Source organism: Metopolophium dirhodum, chromosome 1, assembly GCF_019925205.1.
Source record: "Metopolophium dirhodum isolate CAU chromosome 1, ASM1992520v1, whole genome shotgun sequence".
NCBI lineage: Eukaryota > Metazoa > Arthropoda > Insecta > Hemiptera > Aphididae > Metopolophium > Metopolophium dirhodum.
In genome coordinates, this window is record NC_083560.1 from 111,311,175 (window position 1) to 111,328,136 (window position 16,962).

The 16,962-nt window shown below is 27.8% G+C and overlaps 1 protein-coding gene across 1 annotated transcript; it reads left to right on the top strand.

The window, feature by feature from the left end:
• Positions 1 to 1,923: 1,923 nt before the first annotated feature.
• Positions 1,924 to 6,907, top strand: LOC132947183 (FAD-linked sulfhydryl oxidase ALR-like). The gene is made up of 3 exons (XM_061017396.1): positions 1,924 to 1,960; positions 6,438 to 6,585; positions 6,745 to 6,907. Exons 1-3 carry the CDS (start codon positions 1,924 to 1,926, stop codon positions 6,905 to 6,907), a joined length of 348 nt encoding a protein of 115 aa, XP_060873379.1.
• The last annotated feature ends 10,055 nt before the right edge of the window (positions 6,908 to 16,962 follow it).

Here is a 16,962-nt window from a genome sequence, read left to right on the forward strand (position 1 = left end):
ACCAGTATATATTTATTTAGGTAATAATTATTATTTATTATGAACGAATAAAAAAAATATGGTGGAATGTGGTACGAATATAATTGATAAACATATAACCTAACCTATACGTATATGGGGTATTCCTTGAGTATGTGTTTTATTGTGATACGTGTTTGACCTGTGTTGCATATTGGACATATGGATGAGCTTTGCTTATTAGAAAGGAATGAGTAGCAAACGCATATGATTTATAAGCCTACTTATTCTGGTGATAGCAATACCTTGACGTCACCTGAGGACCAGACTCCGGAGGTGTATACCAATGTCAGAGTATGATGATAAAACATATTCAAAATTTCAAAATGCAAACAGCTTTAGGCCTAAACAAAACGAAACATTTAATACACTATTTTGATAAGTTTAGATCAGTTGTAGAATTTAAATAAAAAAACAATATGAATCTTATAAGACTTATTTAGTAATAACTAATAATACAATTTATTGTAAATATTTTTTTTTTTTTTTTATTGATCGTGAAGCTCGGCAACTATGGCCATTAGCTGTTTGTTTTTGTTTGTAGGGGAGGGAACTGTAGGTGTAACACATGTGTGTAGTTTTGGCAGATTTTTTAGTGGGCACCCGTGGGTATCTGCCATACCCGGGTGGGGGATGGCGACACTTCTCTCTGGACACCGTGACTTGCCCGAAGAAAAAATCCACCCATGAACCGAGGTTTGAACCAGCGTCGGTGTGCATCACAACGAATGCCTTAGGGACGCCACACACTGCAACGGTGGCGGTAAAATTCTTTTGTCTTGGCGGTGCTACCGTGGTGGCGGTAAAATTGTGTCCGGACTCATTTTGCCGTAACCGCTACCGTCATCGCCAACCGCCACCGCTGCAGTGTGGAGACCTGTTGTTAGTCCGCTCGGCCACTCCGTCCCCCTATAAATATTTTGAATGCTCTAAAAGTAAATTTAGTATAACTTTTAAATTACTATTTTAATTTACTATAACAAAAAAAATATTGTAGGTACCTACTTATATTAGAAAGTATTTTTTTAAATGAACTAAGAATGAAAATAATATCATTAATGGGAAAAAACTTCAACGTGTCTAGAAGCCTTTTTATTTTAAATTCTGAGCGGAGCTCAATTTTTCAATGTGTTTTTTAGTGTGAGTGTCGTATGTGCATGTATTCGATAAGTAGTAGAGCTTTAATTTTCAACTTCGGTATGTTTTCTGATGGGAAAGTGAATCTAGTTGGTACTAAATTCTCAGTAGTTTTCAAAAGCGTCGGAAAAAAAATAAGGAACAGGAATTTTTACGCTAATCCAGCTTCCAACATAATGGATTTTGTTTTTTTTTTTTGTGTAACTATACTGTTACTCAAGATAGGTATTTGAGATCTACTATAACTGTAGATACTTGAAACTTTCTACAAATGTTTTTTTTTATTTTTTAGCTTTAAGTACATTACTTAATACTTACCTACTATTATAGCTCAACAATTTAATATTAGAGTAAACTACCAAATGTTTAAAATAGCATAAGTACACGATAACATTTTCAAATTATATTGACTCTTTTTGAGCTATTTATAGGTATAAGATATTCTCGATTAATTTAAGTTTTTTTTAAAAATTATTGTTGATAAGGTTCCTCATAAGTTGTTATTAGTGTAATTTAAAAAAAAAGTTGAGCGTAAATTCAAAATCATTTTTTATTGAATTTTTAAATCTTTGATTTAGAATTGTATATAATATTAGAATAACGGAAGCATATAGAAAAACGTAAATACTAAATAAATATTAATTTTGTTACACAAGTTGTATAATGTATTCGTTGCCTATAGTAACATGTGTGTGTATAATATTTGTAATGGTTTCAAATTTTGTAAACGTTCAAAAACACATTTTATTTCTGAAGGACACTTTTTAAATGGAACACAATTGCCCGTTGAATAAAGTTCAACTCGGTAAGTAAAATATCACATTAATTTAAATTAAGTTGTATTAACAATAGTTGTTATTCCACAATCCAGGGCCTAAAATACATCTAATTTCAGGGGGCACACCCCACACTTATTAATTTAACTGTTAATTTTGGGCTTTGACAGTTTTCTATAGCAAAAAGAAAACCTGTGGAGGTTGTACACACAAAATCAACCCTACTTTTATATACCACTTACCCTGTAAGTAGGTTAGTGAGGTAACTTTAATAATATTATAATATACTAGATACTATAAGCAGTAAAATCTTATGTGTGTAGTAAATTGAAAAATATTGAAAAATATTTATGTATGTTATCATCATCAGTTAGAATATAATTTATGTAAGTAACGAAATAGTTTTTATGAATATTCAAGATTTTTAAAAAAACAAATTTGATTATGTTTAGAAAATAATATTGGGTTTGTTAAATAAACTGTTATAATATAATACTATATGTATATTATTATATAATACGTAGATCCTTTTAGTTATATTTATCATAAGACAAAATAACTATCTAATTCTTTAAAATCCGATTTATGATTATATAATAATCAGTTTAATAAATTCAGGGACTGGAACCTTTTGAATTTATCATTATCGGTTACGGTATTTCGGTTCCGGTTCAAGATAATTTCGGTACTGAAAAGTATAATAATTTTAAATACCTATCTGGAATGCGTGTTTAATTAATAGTATGAGAAATATTAGAAAAATCATAATAATATGATCACACAAAATTACACAAAATAGTAATATCTTCAAATTATGATAAATACAATTAATTTATTACCTAAAAGTACCTTTTTAATTTAAAAATTCCGGTTCGGTTCCGGTACTTTATATATTAAAATAAAGGTTTTGGTTCCGTTTCCAGTTCTTAATATTTTAATTGTTTCTGTCCCAGAACCGGTTCTTTTAGGTTCGGTTCCAGTCCCTATTTTTATTTTTTTTAATATTTTAACATATTTTAGACTTAAAATAAACAACAAATCATATTTATATTATGCTATAGTACCTACCTATACCTAATTATATAATATTATGACAATTTTCTATAAATTATGATGCTCTTACTAGTTAACTTTTCAGTAAGTATTACAGTAAACAATATTGTATTTCAATAGACGCAGCATAGAATAATTTAAATATATTATGTACCTGCGCCGGTACCTAATTACTTTGAATTGACCCATTATCATTTCTTCTTTTTTTTTATAACGAACTTGTCCATAGAATAGAAGTAAAATAATTAGGTAGTCAACTTAAGTTAACAAAATAGGTAACAAGTAAATTAAAATATTAAATGATTAATGTTTGTTATTTCTACAAAACTAAAAACACGTTATAAAACTTGGGACACACGTTTCTCATTCAGGGGACACACTTTGATTTTCAGGGGACACAGTATTTTAGCCCCTGCCACAATCCACAACAGTTTGTAGTTTTATAATATACGTTTAGATAATTGTTTTAGATTCTGAGCGGAGCGAGGAAGCTAGTGGTTTTACAATAGTGTTTAATTTTTTTTCTTTTTCTTTTTTTTTTTTTTATATCCTGTATAAAACATTTCTACCAGAAGGAGTGCTTTGATTTCAACATATAGTACCTTATCTTTTAGCAAATTGGATCAAGATGGTACTTTAGAGAGGTCGATTTTCTCAATAGTTATTTAATTAACAAATTACGAAAACCAGCTAAAAATGGGATTTTAATTTCTAATGCTTTGTTTATTGCCAGAGCAACGAATAAAAAATTATAATAATATTATAATATTAATTCAACTAACAGGCTATAATAATTAATAATAATAATATAAAAAATCCAGACTGACAAACCGTCTCCGCTCAGAATCGTTTTTCTTATACAATGATATTATATCATTGAATTCAAGTTTAATACAATCCATTATACATTGACCCACTCTTGACCTACTGTACAGCAGAGCGACATCCACTTACCTGCTTTTTTAAATATCTACCTAAAAGTAGGTAAGTACTGAAAAAATATTATTTTTTAACTGACTTTTTAAATTTTTGACTTAAGAAAAAAATTTAAGGCTACGTGAGTGCTAAAATCCCGGTTCTTATATAAGTTATAAGTATTTAGTTTGATTTGTAATTTATTTTACAACTTAAGTGAATTAGATAAATAATGACATTCATTTACTTCAGCGTCTTGGTCACTTAGGTAATAACATGTGTAATAAGTAATTACCACAGAGATATAATAAATGGGTAGTGTAGGTAGGTGGGGGTACATATTGTGAATATATTATATTATATTATATTATATATATCCTATATATACATATAAAAGGCATACTATTAAGTAGGTATTGATGCATGAAAAATGTAAGGTTATTGTAATATGTTGATGATAAGGGCTGGGATTTCGATGCACTTTGCATTGTTTTCCAAAGCTTACTGTGCAATGCTTGTCTTGTCAAAAATTTGTTTTATGTACATTTGAATGAGAATAAGAAAGTTTATTTTGCATTTTTTGGCATTTTTTAGTTCTTAGGTCATTTTCTTAATTTTTTTAGGGCATTTTAGAGTTTTTGGAGCATTTTTTGAGTTTTTGGAAACCAAGTGTATGAATTTGAAATTTCATTTTAAGATTTTTACACCAACATGGTTTTTAAATAAATATAACAGATTACTCGTAATTCGTATTATATTATCGCTATTATCGGACAAGGTTTGAGTAATCTCTGCCCGCATTTCCTGTTAAATAATCTTAAATCGGTAAAATCGGTAAAATCAGTCCGATGATATCGTTCGACGTTCAGTACAAGTTTTGTCGTCGTTAACACCGTCTTATTACTGTAGTTAATTTTTTTCTATATCTAGCTTTGTGTACAACTTTTTTTTTAGATTTATACTAAAACTATGTATTTACAGTTTACACTTGTAATAGATTTTTATAATGCATTTTTTAAAACTTTTTATTGTAATTTATACTAAAATAATTAAAAATAAAAAATTTTTTAGATCATAAAAGCATTTTTTTTTTAGGAAAATTTTCGGGGTTTTTTAAGGCATTATTTAGAATTTTTAGGTCATAGATGCATTTTTTTTAGGACATTTTTTGGGGTTTTTTAGTGCATTAAAATCCCAGCCCTATTGATGATACTACCTAGTACCTACTAAACATTATTTTAATTTATTTCATATTCATTCAGATTTTTGACACATTAATAATTTAGTTTTAATTTTTTTGAGTTATTAATTCTAATATTAAAATTGAAATTACTCATTTGGCTATGACTTTATTTCCTACGATAATGCAGACAAAAAAATAAAATAGTAAATATAAATAGCATGGTTATAAATAAGAACGATTTATTGATGTCAAGCAAAGGTACAAAATACTTTAAAAGCATGTTTACAGAGTAGACTTTCTTAAATTTTCTTAATTGTATAATAACCAATCACTTCTATATTTATTTCTCATAAATCATAATATCTGGACTCACACTTGCCCCAAAATGTATATTGGTAACCACAGCAACGAATCGATAGAACAGCTGAACGAATACAATGGGGTTATAAGTAGAGCGCGGATTTGTATGCACTTAAAAGTATTGAAATATGCCATATAATATGCAAAAAATATGCAGTAAAAATTTTTTGATAGTTTTTTGATACCATATATTTACATAGCTCTTTCGCAATGTGCTTTCATCTGGGATAGGATGATTAATGTATTTATTCAAAAAATTACGAAACTGTTGGTTTTTCAACTTTCGTAAGGGTATGTCAAAAGAGACCATAGCAAAACATAAATCTTCAAAAAAAAGTGTTATTGGTAGAACTTTATCTAGAACTATTTGAAAGTAATTGTTGTTTTGATAACTTATTTTTAAGTGCAGACAAATGTGCAGCTAAAATATAAAATTAAAATAAAAAAATATAGAAAATAAATAAATAAAATCTTTTTCTATTTTTATAAGTACCAACCTGTTTTTATGTGTTGATCTACCTGAGACTTTCTCTCACAAACAATAGATTTTCCACAAGGGTTACAAAATACTATTTTCCCGTCAGTAGTGAAAGCCTCGGTGTCTGTGTTTGCTGTGGAAATCCATTCGCGAATTTTGTTAGAAAACGAACTCCTTGTTTTTGGCATATTTACAATTTACGGACAACGACAATCGACGAAACTCAGTTGTATACTGGTATGTTGATAACTGACTGATAGAGCAAGAGCAATTTAGATTATAGGTAGACTTCGGCATATTAACGATTTACGCACAACGAAAAACGATGTAACCGACTGACACAGCAAGAGCGATTAAGTTTACGTCGTAATCGATTATTTGTCTTATAAAGGTATACTATGCTATACAGGAACCTAAACCCAGTCTATAGCTGATAAACTATAAACATTTTTTACATTTTAAACAGAACCTAGAATATGAAACATTTTTTTAAAACTTAAAATATTTTTGCGTATAGGATATCACACCTGGAATTTGCTTCATACTATGGTGGCAAACTATCCGGACGAACCTTCACCCCAGAAACAGGAAGATATATATCAATTTTTTAAACTACTCGGCCGTCTGTATCCTTGTCAAGCATGTGGTCGTGATTTTTCTCATCTGTAAGTTCACACATATATTATGATGTTGTAGAACACTAGAACTTATTTGTAGGTTCGTAGGTACCTACCTTGAGTGCGTGTAATAGTAATATAGGTTAAAATAAATACCTAGAAAATATTTACATTTTTCAAGTACCGATCTAGTGTTTTCATTAATAGGTTGACCCAACGACCACCAGTGACTAACTCACAAAGTACATTATCTGAATGGCTATGTTCTATACACAATGATGTAAATCAAAAAATTGGAAAATCAATTTTCGATTGTAACAGAGTAAACGAAAGATGGAGGGACGGGTGGAATGATGGAAGCTGTGATTAAAATATAAATGTATAATAATATAATTGTATTATTAGATACATCGATTTATTGTAAATAAAATATTATTTATTTTTAGATATCACACAATATTATACAGTTTGAGATTTTAAACTATATGTTAGAGACGTTGTAGTAAACACTGTAAATAGGTTGTAGCTATACCTAAATAATAAATAATAAGCTCAATGGTTTTATTTATTTTACATAATTAAATAAATTCTGTAAGAACGCATATAGTTGATTATAATGGATAGTATAATTTATATTAATAATATAATTATAACTATAATGGATGGTATTTTTAGGTAAACCGTACACAGTGACTACAACGCGCCAAACAGAAATCATATATAATGCAATAATAACTATAGGTATATTTTCCCCTGTTTGAACCGAGAACCAGGGACGAAACTGCTTTCGCATTGCTTCGACCAAACTATAGGTATGTCTAATGTCTTTTAATTACTAATTTTGGAAATATTTTATTATAATAAAATTACTACCTACTACCTAAATAGGTACAAGGTACTATTTGTTTAAGATAATAATGAATATTTTGGTTTTTTTTAGTGTGTTTTCAGTCATTACCTTTTGTAGCAGTTAAAATGCTTCAAATCTTTGAGGGTGATTTGAGGTAGAAAATTGGATCAAATTGAAATTTTGACTTTGTGGAGTCAAGGGTGAAAATTCCCAGTAATTTTCAAAATAATGGGGAAAAATTTTTGAAAAAATAACGAAATATTATATTGTCATGCAATATCTTATGATTATATCATTGTTATAATTGTTATTCATTATAGTAAAATTTTCATTATTTTTTAAGTTACGGTGGAAATATGTACTTATTAATTTAGTACTATCGATTTCATACTATCATAAACAGTTGAATATTATGTTAGTATTTACTAATTTATTATTACTATTTTTTACTAACTAATAAGTATAGTTGTATATCTGTTGTTTTTAAAACTGATTTGTTGGTAATGTAACGAAGGCAAATAATTACACTTGTCGTTTAGTGGAGGCCCAGGCAGTGATGTAGCCAGCTCCCCCCCCCTCCCGGTGAGTTTTGGTGTTAAACCTCCCCCCATTGACATTTTTTCCTCTAATAAATGTATTATTTATAAATGAAAACTGTAAAAATTTGGTTTAATTTATACTTACCCCCTTCCCCCATTTAATAATTCTGGCTACGCCACTGTGCCCAGTTACAGTATTTCAATATCTTGTGGAAGTACGGGACTCTGGGCGTTGGGCCCTATACTAAATCCAGCCCGGTTTATATGGCCCGTATTTTGTGAATAGTCTATACTCTATTATTCATTCCTTGATTCATCCCTGCTTTTGTGCAATGTTTGGTTACATTTTAATTTAATTTCATCCAAACCACAAACTCCACAGTTTTGTCTATCTTTTAATCTTGAATTGTACTTCATATACAATTGTACCTGATTTTTCCAATTGATATTTTTTTGATAAATCTGGTACTATACTAAACATTTAGTAAGCAATAATTTTTAGAATTTATATATGCATGGGCGTTGTTTTATTATCTGTGGGGGCTATATAGGTCTAGAAAATTATAAAAACATTTAAAACTATAATTTCGGATAAAATGTAAAAATGAAAGTTAACACCATGGGGGGGGGGGGCTACAAAAGTTTCCGTGGGGGCTGTAGCCCCCATAGTCCCTATGCATACTACGTCCATATAGGTTTACCTTAAAATATTGAGATTACGATATTCAATTTTTTATTTTTATGTTTCATACAACTCGATGATAGCCAATTTATTCACCTAATTTATGTAAATATTTGAAGTTTGATTATTTATTTCCATTATGTATTCTATATTCTGGTAGGTACTTATAATAATAGTAATGTTAGCTGTGTAATTTGGGCAGGAGTTGGATAGGTAATATGGGTAGGTATAATTATTATGTATAATAATTAATCACATTTTTGTATAATATATTATATAGGCGTGTGAATGTATAAACGAGAACATACACGATGAGACATTCAAACGCAGTACATATTTAATTATGTATTTAATAATATTTTAAAGCTAGCATGTAGGTACACTGTACAAGCACTGACACAACTTTTGCTTAAATAAAATAATACCTATACACACGGGACACAAGGGACCGTTTAACCGTTGTGAATCGTTGGTGAATTTGTTGTGCGTGTAACGGAGGTTTTGGTCGACAGATTTATATTTTTGACAAAAAATCGATTTACCTCAGTCGCAAAATGTATACTTGTTTACTTAGCCGCCCACCCGTCATGCGTTCAAACCTAATATAAATACACACATACGGCTATATATGGCGGTTCGTCAATATTTAATAATAATAATAATAATAATATGATCGTCACGTACTATTATTATAACAATAACCCTTATATACAATATTCTACGCGCATGTCAAATATCGAATCGACATTTTATAGTGTGGTCGCACGCATTTCGTTATAGGTGTATCCATTTATTGTATATATGACGCAGGGACTAAGCCACTAAGGTAAATCAAACAAAAACCGTTTCCTCGTAATTTTTATGATACAACATAATTTTATAATAATTGGTAAAATTGATGATTAACTTTTTGTGAAATTTTTGGGATTTTTCTTTACGCAATAACGACGGTGATGTTGGTAATGAGCCATGAGTCAATATGACTAATAAGTAAATACAAATATACAATATTAGACCTTTAAACCGAGTTATAAGTTAAAAAACATCCAACTTTCATGAGAACACAATATATACACCTTAATATGATGTTCCCTATTTAAATTTGAAAAAGGCCGATTCACTCCAACATTAAACGAGTGTTACAACATAATTAATATTAAAACACCTATTTCATTAATGTGTATATCTATAAATAACATATTAATTTCATAAGTTATTATTTTATTTAAATCAATAATTATTTAATAGTTTATATACATTCTGGTTCTTATATTATTTATATACATAATATATACAGTACAGTCTTATATTTAATTATCAATATTATTGCAATATTGACTATTGTATTATAATTTTGTATTATGAACTGTAAATAGCTGTAAATAAAACAATGAATTTTCTATAAATATATAAAAAATATGACATCAGAGGCGTGCGTAAGCGATTCGAATTCCCTTTTCTATTTTGTGTATGGGACTATTCATAGATATTATAAAATGGATAGGCCATTTGTGATTATCATACCGGAACATACGAGTACATAAAATATTTTGAGGTTATAGAGGTTTTATCAAAACTATATTTATGTATATAATTATATATATGTATATATTCTGATAAGTGATAATAGACCTTTGTTAGAATGAGAGGCATAGTATTTCTCTCTTCCCCATTCCAGCACTTTTTCCTCTAAATTGTTAATATATAGCCAAGGCTTGAAACCGGAAATTATTTTACGATTTTGATTTTGGTTTCGGATATTGGTATTTATTTTTTCTGATTTCGTTTTTGGTTTTGAATATCGGTATTAATTTTTCAGATTTCAATTTCGGTTTTGTGTTCACCTGTATTATTTTTTTTCGATTTAGTTTTCAGTTTCGATATTGATTTCGGTTTTTAAAGGTGTTAAAACCGGTACCTATTCAAAATCGGGATCCAATATCGGTTTTAAGCTCTGCATTATTATTATATTATTATAATGACCCGGGTTTGAAACCGAAAACATTTTTTCCTATTTTAATTTCGGTTTTAGATATCGGTATTTACTTTTTCCGATTTTGATTTTGGTTTCAGAAATTGGTATTTATTTTTTCCGATTTCATATTTAGTTTTAAATATCAGTATTTATTTTTTCCGATTTCAATTTCGGTTTTGATAATCGGTATATTGATTTTTTTCGATTTTGTTTTCAGTTTCGATATTGATTTCGGTTTTTAACGGCTTAACCGGTTTTCAAAATCGGTATCTAATATCGGTTTTAAACCCTGTATATTGCCTATCCATTCTTTAATATTCTATGGGACTATTATAGTTTATAGTATGAAAATGTAATGGATACTTTTAAATGGGTGGTGGTACTGACATATTCAACTTAAAATAATAAACAATATATAATCTGTGGAGATATCAATATAGACATTTTAAGCAATAACCTGGAAACCAATAAATACTCAAATATACTAGCACAAAATGGATTTTATTCTGTATGTAATCTTTATACTAGAATACAAAATACATCAAAAACCTGCATTGATCATCTATTTATAAAAAATTGTTTCTAATATAAATGTCAAAACGTATGTTCTTCGTAGCAGTATAACTGACCTTTAGCTTAATTTTAAATATTAATAGGGAGGAAGTACTAGGAAATAATAATAATAAAAATGATATGAACAAAAAATATGTTAGAATTAATTATTCAGACTTAAATATTTAAGTGTGAATATTAATATTAATACAAGTAGAAAATTGTAGTTCAATATTTGAAGGTGAAAATGTTACTGAGTCAGTAGATTTATTTAATGATAAAATGAATTAACTAATTAATTTGTCTTCCAATGAAACTCAATTTAACTATAAGGTTAATAAAAATGTAAATTAAAACCTTGAAATACAGCTGGTCTAGTCACCTCAATAAGAATAAGGGAAAACATGTATAATAAAAATCTTAAACAACCATTTAATGTTAATCTAAAAAACTTATATTTCATACAGAAATTTATTGAATAAATTAATTAAGCTTGCCAAAAATCTGTATTATTTTAATAAAATTAATAAAGCTGGTACTAATAAAAAAAAACTATGGGAATAAAGAAGCATTAATGAAAGTATTAAAGTATTAAAGAAGCATCTGACACAAAAACAATTAAAAAAACCAATGTAAATTAAATACTTAATGAAGTTAATAACGTAACCTAAGACAAACATGAAATTGCTAACATTTTTAATACATTTTTTACTAATGTGGGAGCTGATATTGCTAATAGTATTTTAAGCGGAAAAACTCAACAATAATTGTTATATAGCTAACTCTATTTATTTTAAAACAATTGAACCAGATGAAATAAGTTACTTTATTAGTAAATGTAAAGAACACTCCTCCTTCTATGAAGGTTCTTTGACTAATTAGTAATTTGTTATTAAAAAAAACTGCTATTAATATATCACTACCGTTATCTATTATATTCAATAAATATTCATCAGTGGGAGAGTTTCCAACAAGTTACAAAAAATCAATTGTTATACCACTACCAAAAAATGATAACTAAAAAAAATAAAAACTGTACTAATTATAGACCAATAACCTTAACTTTGACAATATCTAAACTGCTATAAAAATGTGTAAAGATAAGACTGACAGAATTCTTGGATAAAAATAAATTTTTTAGTAAAAAATCAGTATGGATTTAGGAGCAATCTATCTACTACGGACGCACTCACCATGCTACAAAAACTATATCAGATCAATTGGATGCAAAAAAAGAAGTAGTTGGTGTGTTTTTAGATCTCAAAAAGATATTTGATTCTGTTGACCATGATATCTCAATAAAAAAAAGGTGGGCAAATGAATGTCGCTCTGTTGTACAGTAGGTGGACAAGTGCGTCACTGTAATGGATGGTGTTAAATTTGAAGTTAATGATAGAATATCATTGTATAAGAAAAACGATTCTGAGCGAAAACAGTCAGTCAGCCTATGATATTACCAAGTATATTTGATGATATTATTGTGAATAAAGTAATTTACATATAACCTATTTACGTGGAACCTTGTTTTCAATTTTCAATCCTTAGCTATAAAAGTTGAACATTTTATAAATTTTTAACTACAAAATAATTATTAAATTATATATTTGATAAATTTTGACAAAATTTGAACTTTAAATGTTTATAAAAAAAATTGTGCCTGTGAATTTTTAATATTTTTCAACTGCTATTAGAACGATGTAGTATCAGGAGCCTGATATAAAATTTTCACGCTTTTTTAACCAACAAATAAAATTTTATTGATATTTAAAGAAAAAAAAACTAAAAAAATTAAAAACTGTCAATGTCCGTAAACAGCTCAAAAAGAGTCAAATTATTTTCAAAATGTTATCGTGTATAGAAATTTTCGAGTATCTACAGTCATAAGTTTTTTAATTACAACAAAATACAAAAATCATTACATTAAATATCGAGTGAATTTAAAATGTTGTAAAAATATGAATTTCAAACGCTCATAAAAATTTAATTTGACTTTCTTGTAGACATTTTTTTTTTGATAAAGGTAGACAAACTTATGGATAATCCTGTAATACATTTTCAAATCTTAGATTTAAAAAGAAAAATTTTTATGAATTCTCAACTCAAAATAATTTGCTAATTTTTGGGATTTTTCCGTATTTTGTCAAGATTTGAAACCTACTGTACAGCAGAGCGACATCCACTTATCCACCTTTTTTTTTCTTTATTCTTTTCAAGTTTTCATGGGAGGCGGTGCCTCTCTTGCCTCCTCTGGAAAACCGCCACTAGTGTCAACCAAATTTTTACGTTTTTAATAAATAGAATTTGACCATTGATTTGATAATGTTGGTTTATTTATAAAATTTAATGTTTCTAGCTTATTCAATATTATTCAACCATTGAAACCATAAACTTTAAACTAGCTATTGTATGAAATCTGTGAAAATTAAATTTTTTTTATGAAAAACGTAAAAATTTGGTTGACACCAGTGGCGGTTTTCCAGAGGAGGCAAGAGAGGCACCGCCTCCCTTGAAAACTTGAAAAGAATAAAGAAAAAAAAGGTGGATGTGGATGTCGCTCTGCTGTACAGTAGGTTTCAAGTGGGTCACTGTAATGGATGGTGTTAAATTTGAATTCAATGATATAATATCAATGTATAAGAAAAACGATTCTGAGCGAAAACAGCCAGTCAGCCTATGATATTACTAAGTATATTTGATGATATTATTGTGAAGAAAGTAATTTATATATTTCCTTATTTACGTGGAACTTTGTTTTAAATGTTCAATCCTTAGCTACAAAAGTTGAACATTTTATAAATTTTTAACTACAAAATAATTATTACATTTTAAATTTGATAAATTTTGTCAAAATTTGAACTTTAAATGCTTATAATAATCTGTCGGGTGGCACTACTGAGTGCCCTCCCCCATCTGTTATTCTAGACATGTAAATACTTTATCTAAATTACTTATTGTACCAAATTGTTGTATAGATTGTAATTATATTTTAAATAAGAAAAAAAAAAAAATAATATAAAAAAAAATTGTGCCTATGTATTTTCAATATTTTTCAATTGTTATTGTAACAATATATCAGGAGCCCTGTATAAAATTTTCACGCTTTTCTACCCAACAAATAAAATTTATTGATATTTATAGAAAAAAAAAACTAAAAAAATTGAGAAATGACAAGCTTAGAATCTAAAAAAAATATATTTGATTAAAAACTGCTCATTTTCAATTAATATCAAACTAAATCGTATTTCTCTATGTATAAAAGTTAATAATTATGAAAATGTATAGTTACCTATAAATTATTATAGAAAAATAATTAATTGTATGCTGTTAATAATAATTAGTAATTAGTCCCTATGCAATTATTTATAAGTTATCAATTATAAATATACTTATCTGGTCAGTAAAATTAATGTAATATGTATTAATTTATAACATAAAACAAGAAAGTCACTTGTTTTATTTTTTATACTTACTAAATGATGTCAATTGGTTTTAAATAACTAAAAGTATTTTATTGTATGTTCAGATTGATTGAATCTTTTTTTTTAATTGCTTATTGACTTGTTATTTTATTAATTTTAAAGAAAAAAGAGCTAATTATGAAATGTAGATATACCTACTTAGATAGATAGATAACATACTCTCTAGTTCTACTTGTTATTTTATAATTTATTCATACCTGCTAGAAAGTACTAGCAAAACTGTGTAAACAGTATTATCAATTAAATGTATTAACTTTGAGTTTTTACTTTTTTAGTATAGGTAAAGAATAAAGATCATATATGATTTACTTTTGATCTTATATCTTTTTAAAAAGTTTCGAGTGGTTGAGTGTGGGGGGGGGGGGTAACACCCCCAACGGATCACTTTGGTGAAATTATTTATCTCCTCCTCAGAAAATTATTGCCAAAACCACCACTGGTTGACACTGCACTTGGTCCCACCATTATACATGCCATAAATCTATAAAAGCAACATTCATAGAGTGTAATAAAAATGTTATTTTACATAATGATTAAGGCTGGGATTGTTATGCACTTTGCATTGTAATCCGAACTAGCAACAAGATGCTCGTCTTATAACATAAACGTTTGAAATACTTATTTTTGAATTATAATAAGAAAATTTAATTTTTAGCCTTTTTTAAATTGTAATGAATTTTTTTAGAGCATTTTAGGTTTTTTGTGGCATTTTGAAATTTTTGAATCCAAAATTTAAATTTGAAATTTAATTTTAAGATTTTTACATGGTTTTTAAATAAATTTAACAAACCATAACTAGGTATATGCAGATGCAGGAAAACCTATAAAAAAAAATGTATAGAAATAATTGTTTTTTTCAGATTTAAAAAGTTCAAAACGATCAGTTTGGTCTGTAAAACTTTTTAAAATCCTTTAAAATGTATATAATCATTTATACCAAATTTAAATTTGAATTTATATCAATATTGTTAAAAATAAAATTAATTTGTTTAGTGCCTTGTTCAGAATTTGTAGGGCATTAAAGCATTTTTTTTAGGGAAGAAAATCCTAGCACTAATAATGATCATGACAATTTACTCAGAAAAAAACTTATTGACTTAAGGACTTAATGTATTTGCATATTTTATGTAATGGCTGAAAGAAAAACCATAGCACGCTACTCGATATTTTTCCTCTACAAAGAAAATATGTGAATCATAAATATGTTTTTGTTAATAAGTAACCATGACAACCAAAACCTTACGAAAAGTCGGTCAGAAAAACAAAAAACCATGTCCAGCTCAAAAACACATATTATTTATGTTAAAAAAGATTTAAATAGGTAATAATTATAATGTGTTATAACAATGTTAATAATAACAATAACAATTGCATAACTACCAGGTATTACCTGTTATTACATATTTTGATTATTTCTAAAATGGGTAACTATCTAAACAATTAGCCGTTAGGTATTTCTATTGTTGTTACATTCATGATTTAAATATAATGTATTGCTTATTACTACATTAATGCTCGGTAATCGGAAAAAAATCCCCAGACTACAATATCACTCACAACCACGAATTAAAATATACTAGTATATTTAATATTTTTGTATACTATGTTTTTAACTTTATTATTTGATGTATCGATCATTCGAAATATTTTTATATGCTATATTTGTGAAGTTGTTAAATTAATTAAATTGAATTACACATAATATTTAAAACAAAATATTATTTATAATGTATAATTGTTTTAATAATATAATATACGTATTTGTAATTGAATATTAATAATGTGGTAAATGATAATTATAGATGCTAATTAACGTTTAAAAAATATTTGTTCATGTTGCATGTGGTTGTGAGTAATACTGTAGTCTGGGGATTTTTTTTCCGGGATTGAGAATTCAAACGTTAGCCCCCCCCCCCCCCCCCCCCCAGAAGGCTGGAATTTTAATGAATTTCCACCTATGGAAATGGTTGTGGTCTGTCACCAGTGAGTAAATATTTTTAGTTTTTGTGTATTACTTTAAACGAAAAAACACAATAGTACGCACGCTATCGGTGTTTAAATTGCAACACCTACGAATACATTTTATATTGTTTCGCTGTTTTGGGCATTCTGTACTACGCTTAACACTTTTATGTGTATGCATTTCCACTAGCATGTAATTTCTAAATTACTTAAATAGTAACTAAGTAAGATTCATACGTCATGCCTTCAAGGTCAATCGTCCGTCGAACATTATGTGTTTCGGTACCTATTAGGTTCGTAAAAACATGATATCGAAGTATTATTTTACCTCCATGTTTGGAGAAATAAATTCGTAGGTAGTCTTCCTCCATGGCCGTTAGGAAAAC